General features: G+C 51.6%; 1 protein-coding gene across 2 annotated transcripts; it reads right to left on the bottom strand.

Moving 5' to 3' along the window:
* Positions 1-1,767: 1,767 nt before the first annotated feature.
* Positions 1,768-7,855, bottom strand: LOC133357115 (uncharacterized). 2 transcript variants are annotated; one of them, XM_061574905.1, is made up of 7 exons: positions 7,742-7,855; positions 6,289-6,630; positions 4,494-4,622; positions 3,705-3,726; positions 3,045-3,112; positions 2,245-2,298; positions 1,768-1,843 (listed from the first exon to the last, which is right to left on the bottom strand). In XM_061574905.1, exons 1-7 carry the CDS (start codon positions 7,803-7,805, stop codon positions 1,818-1,820), a joined length of 705 nt encoding a protein of 234 aa, XP_061430889.1. In that variant the 5' UTR covers positions 7,806-7,855; the 3' UTR covers positions 1,768-1,817. The 2 variants fall into 2 exon arrangements, with proteins under 2 accessions (XP_061430889.1, XP_061430890.1); XM_061574906.1 differs by lacking the exons at positions 1,768-1,843; positions 2,245-2,298 and having other exon boundaries at positions 3,046-3,112; positions 3,705-3,719.
* Between the last annotated feature and the right edge of the window lie 2,906 nt (positions 7,856-10,761).

The raw sequence follows: 10,761 nt of genomic DNA, 5'->3' as shown, positions 1-10,761 counted from the left end.
CGCATTTCACATGAACGTCAATTAGAATGAATGCTCATAAATCGACGGTGAACGATTTCCTTAACCCGGTTAATGTGCTGTGTGAATTTCAGACGACACATTTACCCTGTTTGCAACAATTACATAACCGATGTCTCCTTCACCTGATGGTCTCTCAACATCCGAACACCAAAAGCATGTCTTACACAAGCCATCAGCCCCACGGCCATCTGGGAGTGTAACATTTCAGCAGCATTGATTCAAAACAAGCAAGCTCTGGACCGGTTTCGACATTCACTGTCTCATCAGCAGGGTCAGGCTCGCTTCAATCAATGCTGGTGAAATGCCAGATGTTTAGAGACAAGGACCCTTCTCTCCACGACGTGGGCTCCTCAGTCTGAAGCAACATTATATTGCAATACATAACTCGACGCGACTCTTCGCATCGTTGTGGATAATATCCATATCGCAATGGATAAGCAATGTCTCCTGCACATATATGGAGAGATGGGCGTTTGTAGGAAACACTGCTTGTTTTTTCTTATTTATATTCTCCACAACGGCACTGATCACGTACCTCGCTGATCCCGTGCCCATGCTGGACATCTGTGAAAAGAGCTTTAGAGCTCATCGGATTCCTCCTGCAGTCTCGATAAAGATTCTGATTCTGTATTGAGTTATGCACACTGCAATGAGTATGGCGCTCCATTGTCAGCAGAGGGCATTGCAGACAAAACATCTAAATATCTACTGTTGTACTGCACAATGCCTCGACGTCTGCGCTCCCCGCCTTCATTCACCCGCGTTGACCAGCATGGTGAAGTATGGTCAACTAATCCCCGCGACCTATACGGTGTGGGGAGGCCCTCATCCAGCGGTGGATCGGCAAAAGGACTGCATGTCAGTGTTCATTTCTGGTATAAAAATAAAGTGACGGACGTATTCGGAAACTGCTTTAAAAATAATTGCAAAGATGTTCATGACTGCCCACCAAAATACCAAAGCGTGCCGAGATGATACTTGAATGGCCACACAGACTGAAAATAATTTAACGTAATCACTGTAACAAAAATAAAACTTCCGTCATGTGCCTAATTGAAATTCGATTTAAATAAAATGAAGCGCTGAGTTTGTGTGCTGGCCGCTAATCAGATTAATCAGGGAGGGTTAAAACTGTGAAGAGTCGACTTTTCGCATGGCCCTGCTTGCGTTTGGGATTAAAGCGGCAGCTGTGGTTGCCAGAGTACTTTCTCCCGATGGCCCAGCCCTAAACACAACAATTGGCAATAACGCTGAGTGGCAGCAGTGTTCCTCGAGAAGAGCGTGTTTATTCAGTGCTCACTCCGCGCCACGACACGGTTCGGAATCAAGCAATCGCGATCATTGACGATAGCATGGATCGGAAATTGAAAAACGGGTTAATGGGTAACAAATGAACCGAACGTCAGAAGAACCCCTGTCGGAATGTCCTCCTACGATGGTCAGGGATATCGCCTCGAGAAGGTGAATCTGGAGGAGCCTCCTGCACAGAGGGCCCCCGAGCGTTGAAAAGCAGCCGCCGCTCAGCACGAGACCCACTCCAGCCACAGATTCATTTTCTGGAGGACTTATTCTCAACCTAACCAGGTCCAACTAATTTTACCGAAAGTACCACAAACTACTGCAAGCACTAGAAAGCCTCCCCCCCCAACTGAGAGCCCCCCACCCCTGCGCCCCCCCCCCCCTCGCTCACTCCTCCCGATCCCAAGTGCGACCTACGCGCCCCCCATACCCTCCCCCCGATTGCTAGCCCCCTCTCGCGGGCAGGGCTGCCCGTGGACGTCCTGCGGCATCTTCTTTCACTCTCTGACACGAGCGTCAGTTTCTGAAAAACAAATCACGCGCTCGTTACGTTGTCGAGTGATCACGTTAGCCGCTGCGATCGCGGAATCATGTGGAGATAATTCAACAATCCACGTGCAGCCCTTTAAGGGCACCCCCAGTGGCAGCCGTCCCTGTGGGGAGAACATTGCTCAGAATCGCCTGGCCTGCAAACCGGCATTTGTCTGGAAGTATGGGGTGATGATTACCCCTATGTGTCATCACAATTGATGAACCCATTCCAAATTCAACGTAATGTTAATGGTGTTTGGTCAGGTGAAAGTCAACTGAGATCAATTGTATATATTTCGCTATTGAGATTTGGATAGCCATTGTCACTGAGCACATTACATTTGCTATGAAGCCAGTTAGTTTGTGGTTAGTAAAAATTGTTACAGTCCTTACCATGGGAATGTGGTATTTCCTCCACTGGCTGCTTGTTGCCAATAACGAGGACCTCTGTGAACATCAAAAACGAAAAGTGGCAAAAACACTGAAAGCCTCACCCACTGCCCTGGGGACAGACGAGCGTAGACCCTAACGAGCTAATCTCTCACTAATTCTAGCCCTACCCCTACATCTTATTAAATAAATAAGCCATATTTTCTAACACTATTCACAGTTACCTTCAAAATGATCCCGGAGTTAATGTTTAGCATGATTGTGAAGTGTTATCCGTGAGGTTACATCGTTATCGCAACTGCATTTTCTGGGAAATCATTACGGCGTGCAACCGACAGCTTGGGAATCGATGCTCAATCACAGGGTGAAGGTGCAGCCCTGCAACTGGTTTCTCACGCCACTGCTGGCGTATGAAGGGCCTCCACTCGAGGGAGCTTCAAACTGCGGCGTGGGGAAATGGAATCGAACGAGCGACCTCTGGGTTGCAAGTCCGCGGTGCTGACCGTCACACTGCGGCAGCCTCCTTGGGAATTAATAACTTTACACAACGTGTGAGCCTCAGGGCCGTTCTAAGTGAGTGGGGGGGGGGTGCGGGGCCCGGGGCAAAGCCCACCGCGTGGGCCCCCCGACGGAAGTATTACATCTGGCAGCGTGACGTCGAAGCGTCTCCCCCCCACCCCAAAGCGTGGGGCCCGGGGCAGTCGCCCCGATTCGCCATTCCCGTCGGAACACGGCTCTGCGTGATGATCACAGTGAGCGTGGCGGCCCGCAAGTGGTGGGTGCAGCTGCTGTGGTTGTCCCACCTGCCACGTCGCTCTGGACGACCGGGCGCTCTCTCATAGCCCGCAGGGTGTGGATCCTGAAGGTTTGCCTATCGGCGACAATGTGGCCAGCATTACAACACACCACTCGTGATGCCATATATTGTAGTTGTTATGACCACTAATGCTACTGTTGTCTACCCATGAAAGTCTTACCGAGTCCCGTGAACTTGTTTCAGGAGGGTCCTGCTAATTTTTGCACCAGTCCAAGTTGGCGCCAACAATTGCAATTGGCCAAGATCTGTGGTCCTACGTTGGGCAGTTTGGCGAACTACACGAATGAGATGAAGATTCAGCCGTGAGACGGGGGTCATTCTAAATCCCCCATGCAGATGGAATACGGATGGAAATTAACCCACCCACTTGCTGTACTGCCACCATTACTCCGACAAGCCAGGAGATGCAATGTAATAAGCGTCTAAATGCAACGTCATCTCCAGGACGCTTCACAGATCTGGGTGGTGACCTCGACGGCCCACGGGCAGGTGAGGGAGCTTCACACATCCCTGTGTACCACCAACTCTCACTGCCTCCACGGCGCTGCATTGCTAGGCGTGAGCAGAGAGTTCGTGATGGCCTTGCCGTCAGACCGAGCGCGGTGAACTCCTCGGGCGGACCCAGGGGTGACACGGAAGCGCTTACCACTTTTTGAGGGTCCTTTTCCCTGAACAAGAACAACACAAGGACACCACCACACAGCACAGGCAGACACAGACGCGGAGTCTTACATTAGGGGCACGCCCACCTCGAGGGGGCATTGCCGAGAGGAGCGGGCCCAGCTCCCCACCGCGTGGATCGTCACAGCGACACAACCGAGGGAAAGTCTCGACCCAGTGAGGATCTCTCCCCATCTCTGGTGGGTCTGTTCGAGGATATTAACTTCAAACTCTCATAATAAACACAACATATCCCCATGAATTGTAAACTGATGAAGGATAAGCATCCCATAAACCAGGGAGGCGGCCGCTGTGTAATGGTCAGCAGCACGCTACCGGACTTGCCATACAGAAGTCGCTGGTCCGACTGCATCTCCCGGCGTGTAAGTTGAGACAAGGGTGCAAGTTTATTAACCCCCCACCCCACCTCCTGCCGCCTCTCGCCACCCAGCGGTGTAAGTTCGCTCAGCGCGGTTCGTCCATAATGGGCGAGTCGCGTGTGGTGGTGGGGGAACGTGTGGGTGCTCCCACCTCGTTTAAGTCGTCTGGCCAGCGTGCAAGTCCAGGCCACATACTCTCTAGAGGAGATCTGCAGAGCTCGTTCGAGTGGAGGCCCTCCCATCAGCCACGGTGTGAGCGAGCACCATTTACAAAACAAAAGCGCACCCCTCCTGCGCAGTTCAAGAAGAGTTCACAATCCGGCCTCGGACCCCCACGGCACGGCGCTCTGGCCCATTGAATGCACCGCTGGCAGGAGGCAGAGTTTGGCACTTACGTCGGTTGTAATTGAGCGCCGTGTCGCAGAGGCAGCTCAGTAGGGGCACCGTGGCGACCATCCCGATGCCGATCCCCACCGGCACCAACCAGAGCACGTGGGGGCACGAACGCGGGCAATTGCACGGCGCTGGCCCGGTTCCATTCGATGTGGCGTGGTGAAAAAAAAACAATCAAACTTTACTTTTATCGCAATATTCGTGCAAAAAAAGGAATACATAGTGCTTTCCAGGTATGTACAGTAAAAATGAAATTCTAGGCAAAATAAAATCAATTTGTGACACATTTCTGGCAAAGGCATAATCAAACTAACACAATTAAAGAATCCTAATTCAAAGCAAGTTTCAAAAGCAAGTCAGGTTTTAGATTATTTTAAAAGTGCCCAACGATTCTGAAGCGCTCAGATCCCCTGGCAGGCCGCTTCGCCCGAGGCTTTGGTCCTGGCCGTCGTTGAGGTTCACGATGCGAGCGCCAACGGAACGGACAGAAATCGCATGACATTGCTTGCTGATGCTGCGTCGACGCTATGTCTTATGGAAGAAGGGCAAATGCTTGAATCGTCGCATGTTGTATATATATACATTTGGTTTAAGGGCCACGGTGTTATTGGCGAACGCGTTGAGGCTGTTTCGTTAACCGTGCGTGTGCACCGCTGGCAACGGAAGCAGCAGCAGCAGCAGCACCCAATCACTTTTCGACTCCACGAGCGGCTTCTAACCCACGGACGTCGGCGCCGGGAATCTCCGGGGGTCGAGGATTTGCCCGCAGGATGTGCGCGGCGACAGATCCAGAGGACGAACACTGAGCGCACAGCCCAACTCGGACCCCCCCCCCGCTCTCCCACGCCCCCCACCCCGCTCCCCCCCGCTCCCTCACTCCCCGCGCTCCCCCGTCCCCCCCGATCCCCCCCCCCGCTCACGGCTCGAGTCGCACGCTCCGACGGGCGGATCGCGGGCGTCGACTTTGGTTTTAAATCCACCGGAGGGAAGGTCGCTCCCTGGTCACACGCGGGTGGACGCTCCCGCGGATCGCCCCCTCGCTGACTGAGTGACGTGCTGCTGCGCTTTGCTATATTTTGTTTGTTTTAGGAATCGGCGTGCTGAGGTTGAACATCCACGTCACGGCTCAGTGAATAACGAGACGTGTCCAGGTGCCAAGTCCCCTTGTATCGCGTGTCTGTGCGAGAGGGCAACCCCATTACACGCGCGCGGTTTGTGAGCTGCTTTGCTCATTCGATGTCACAGCTTATACATTTGGAGTGTTTCACAATCTCCGCGTGGCTTAATCACCACAGGTTTACTCATTTGTGCTGTTGCATTGCTGTGTATGTGTTCGCGGTTGTTCTGTGTAGAGCGCTGAGGGATATTGTTTTCAGGTTGTGCCGCTTCTTGTTAGCCACGATGCTCGGCGTTTCGCTCCACGTGTTGTGGGAGCTGAGAACCTTCAGCAGGTGGAGTGTGTGAAACGTCGGACATCGTGCCGAACAACAACAACGCTATTTCCAACCCAGACAGACATCCGAGGGCTTAGCCATTCTCTCCCTGAAATGTAAACTCCCAGCGCTTCTCAAGTTCCCACGACTCCCGTCGACCGAATCGCTCGACACTGCATCACGACCCTTGCCGAAAGTGCTCGGTGACCGCGTGATATACTATCCACAAGCATCGAATTGTCTGTTCGGCAAGGTTATCATGATCGCATTGTGATCATCCCAAATACACAACAATAATGTATGGCAAGGATCGATGATGACCACGGTGGTTGGTGCTGCTGGTGACGATGGTGACGACGATTACCCGCGTCCACCCTCAGCTCCGTTTCGAAGGTCACGTGGCTGGAGTGGGCAGAGGAGAGGGTGCAGACGTAGACGCCGGTGTCCTCCTCCCTCGCCCCCACGATGCGCAGCGAGAAGTCTCTGCTGGCCTGCCCGGGCACGTCCATCCTCCGGGCGAACGCCGCATGGCAGCGCTCGGCACTCGGTGTCACCGCGGCTTGGCCGAAAGTGGCGATGGACACGAATTCGTCGTTCTGCAAGTCTGGATACCATCTCCAGGTGCCGTTCCGCTCGGAGGGATTGCCCGACGGGCACGGCAGATGAACGGTTTTGCCGGCGGTCGTCACGATGTTGGAACCGAGAGCTACCAAAATAAAAAAAGCAAAACAAATATCCAAAATAACCAGAATATAACAATCTAGATAATAATAATGTCAACTCGTCACGATGCGCTGCCGCCCGCACTGTTTTCACTCGCTCTCGTAGAGAGAGAGGGAACGACTCAGAGACAGAACGACTCAGAGGCAGAACGATTCAGAGACAGAACGATTCAGAGACAGAACGACTCAGAGACAGAACGACTCAGAGACAGAACGACTCAGAGAAAGAACGATTCAGAGACAGAACGATTCAGAGACAGAACGATTCAGAGACAGAACGACTCAGAGACAGAACGACTCAGAGACAGAACGACTCAGAGGCGCGAGAAGGAACTACAGACGAGCGGGAAGGCAGCAGCAGCAGCAGCCACGCGGTGGCGTGGAGCCGGCGCTACCACTAATTGCCCAAGTTCTGCATTCCTCTTTATATAATGTTGTTATCGACCAATTAACGAGTGTTTACTGGCGGGAAAAAAATCAGAGCACCTGGAGAAAGCCCACGTGTGCGGGGGGGGGGACACTCTATATCATACCGATGAAACAGGTGGAGTCCACATTTCTGTACTGCCTTCTGGCAAGCCAGGGCACGGCACCTCGTTGACGCCCATGGTAAGCGCCGTGAAGGCATCGACAACAAAAATATCACAGCTCTTGGAGAAGCTCCCAGCACATAAAGCGAACGTCGGAGATGGTAGGAACACGACGCATCATAGCCGGAGGCCACATCGGCGAGTCGGCCAAGCCACGTTTGCTCAGCTTGGGATTCACTCAAGCTAAACCAAAACGAAACTATTTTTTATTTTACCAGGTAAGGCCCACCGAGCTGCATAGCTCTTTTTAGAAGCGACCTGGCCACAAATGATATTTCAACGAAGTGGTTAATCAAGTGGACACTTATAGCGGTCAGATACTCTCAAACGGATGAGTCTCAATGTGGAAGGAAAACCCGAAGGACCCGGAGAAAAATCCATACGACCACGGGGAGAACATGCACACTCCAAATACAAAATCGACGTCAGGGTCGGGATGGAACTCACGACCTCCTGTATTCGAGGCGAGGTAATTAACATCTGGCCACCGTGGCGCCCCACGTACCTGGCGGGGGACCGATGGAAAGAAGAAGAAATACTACGAGAAGCTGAAAACCCACAGCCCCCATTGTGTGTGCGTGTCGCACAAACGGGCCGAGCGTGGAGCGACCGCCGCGTAGCTGTTGAAGCCCCCTGGCGAGTGAGGTCCCTCCGAGTTGGAATCGCCTCTTGGGGTTCACGACGATTTCGCCGCGTAGGAGAAAGGCAACGTCGTGGTTTGTTTACAGAGAAGTGGTCGCCGTTAGATCCCCCGAAATAAACTGCAGCTGCATCCTGCACAAACATAATCTACAATTTTTTAGGAATTAACATATTTAGTTTTTGATTTAAAAAAGATGAAATATTTTCCCCGATTGTTGCTGTCGGCGTCATGGACGAAGAATCCATTTGGGAGCTCTGTTGGATTCTAGATTTGAAGCTTTCGTAACTGCAAGGATTCATCCTCTTAGTTCTTTCGGTAAAGCCACGTAGGTAAAAAATTGAATTAAAATTAATATAAATAAAATAAAAATCACGACGTTTCGGAGGCAACACAAGTCTCCGTCATCAGGTGGGACCGTCACAGCCAGATTTTCTGCATCAAGGGAGCTCTGTTGGAGCCGCGCAACCCCCTCGTGTTGGCAGAGCGGCGCCCCGAGGTCCCTGCACGCGATGCGCATTCACTGCTGCGCTGCGCCCGCCGCTCTGCCCATGACAGTGACGTTCGCTTGACGACGACGAGCTCCGATATTTAAATTCTCGGAGCTGGCATAGCCAATTAATTGTAAGACGGAATTTAATGCGATTGTTTGTGCGCAGTCGTTAGTGACTGGCTTGAGCCCATCATTATCTTCGTTTTAAGTAAAAAAAATTAGTTTTTTGTTTTATAGTTTAGTTATGTATGCTCACTAAGATGGAGAACTCGCTGTAATCACAGCATTTGAACCCAGCACCTAAAACGGTGCTGCTCAGCGCTTTGATCCTTGAGCCCGGCATGGGAACTCTTCACGTTCTGAACTAACTTCACGAACGTAATCTCTGAACGTTCTGTCAGAGATGTTGGGATAATGGGTGGCGTTCCATGTGTTTTTTTTTTATTAAAAGCAAGAGATACGGAAAGATCTCCGACTTGCTAACGACACAGTCAGCTGCAACGCAATTCAACTGCAGGAAATGTTAGACGCACTGAATAAACAGATGTGTGTGTAACATTTGGTTCAGGATAATCAAGAGCAAATCCTACTTAAAAAAAAAAATCGAGTTTCAAGTTGATTTCGTTGAACCAGGCGATAATTCAAAAGCACTGCAGGGTGGGTCTCATTGGGGCACATGTCGGAGGCCAGGAGGGGCGCTGGTTGCCGCTGCGTGCGGGAGCGAGATCCCAGGTGGAGCGAAGTGCGGTGAAACTTTCGAATGTGGACGATGGGAGCCGGGCGCGCGGCACGCATTGGCCCACTCTTGCGCCTCACGTCAGGGGATCTTTAACCACCACTGTGGATGAAGCAGGCGGCGCCGTAGTATTATTAGCACTGGGGTTATTACACCGCGGTATTAATCAGGGCGGCCGCTCGAATCGAACCGCGAACCTCTGCCACTGCTGGGCCACCGCATCACTGCCCCCCAAATCAAGGCCATATCCAGAACAAATTCACTGAAGAAATTGAGACGTGTGTCAAGAGGGACCAACACACACGTACAAACACCCAGCAGAATGTCAGTTTTCCATTCAGCTAAACTCACGTTTAATGGTTAATGCGTCACGCGTCGAGGCAGAATGTGATCGCCCTGCCGTGAGTAACGTCAGAGCGGACATTGCTTGGTTTGGGACCTGAACACAGAAGAAGTGTTCAGGTCCCAAATCAAGCAGTGTCCTACCAAGGCGATGGACTTTCTGTACGCCGATGTCAGACCAAAAAAAACGGTCCAAGTAGCATGGTTGGCGACATACGGTGCGAAAGAAGTTCTACATACAGACATACATACGGGCGTGAAGATCCAATGTCTGCCCAAAGAGGGAAGTAGGCGCGTGTGGTGAATGCACGTTGGGGGTCATCTCGCCATGTGCACGGCGCTGATAAAGCGGAGGCTTCATTTGGAAAGGGCACGGGCATCTGAAGAGGACGTCCTCCCCACAGCACGTGGCACACTCCTGGCTCTGTGCAACCCCTTCCGACTGGCACGTGGAGTTCGGCACGGTGTGCGTTGTTTTCCATTGGCGAAACGCGGAACTGAGCCAGAACCAAACCGTGATACGCTCGCCGCGTGAATTGGCATGACAGTCGCCCTTCCAAGCGCTTCCCAAGCTCAAGCCTGCTTAGCTTTCGAGATGTCATCAACTCGGCCACGTTTGGGAATTTCTTCTTCTTCGTTAGTGGAGAGCGGCGGCTCCGGTTTTACTTTGAAGTGGTTGCTGAGACAGATAATGCGGAAGGGCGAGTGGAGTGCATCGCTGTGATGATGCTGCCTCCTTCATCTAGATGTCTGTCTGAGTTTAAGGGCCTCGATGTGATCGATGGGTCTCAGTGTAATCTATAGTTCTTTGTGTGATATCTATGGGAACTTTTTGCCAGTATAAAATTAATAAAAACAAGCTTTACCCATTCCGGCAAAAAAACAGGTGTTAATATGTTTAAACACCAATTAGATAGTTTAACAGGTCGGCTGTCCGCTTGATGATGCGAGTTGTAATTACTGGCGAAACGTCGTACTGGAATTGTAAATGTTGTGGATGTTACTCTCCAACGGACCGGCGTGCTGTCCTAGTAACGAATTGCCATGTTCTGTTCACGTGACAACCCTTACTACTAAGTGGCTGTGTCGGGTGGTGGCGTCGGGTTTAACGACACATTTATATTCACGCGATCTAAGCGAATTTTTTTTTTATGGACTAAATAGACAGCTATTACAAGGCACCATGTCTGCATTAACCACACGGACGGTTGGCAAAACATGCAGACAAACATGCGCTGATAGCACACACATATATAACATAGATATGCATACTCTTTGACACCGATTGGCCCACAGCAGAGAGCAGCATCCTTC

This window comes from Lethenteron reissneri, chromosome 56 (genome assembly GCF_015708825.2).
Source record: "Lethenteron reissneri isolate LAM-NWPU_2019-01 chromosome 56, ASM1570882v1, whole genome shotgun sequence".
Lineage (NCBI taxonomy): Eukaryota > Metazoa > Chordata > Hyperoartia > Petromyzontiformes > Petromyzontidae > Lethenteron > Lethenteron reissneri.
This window is presented reverse-complemented; position numbering and strand designations above follow the sequence as displayed.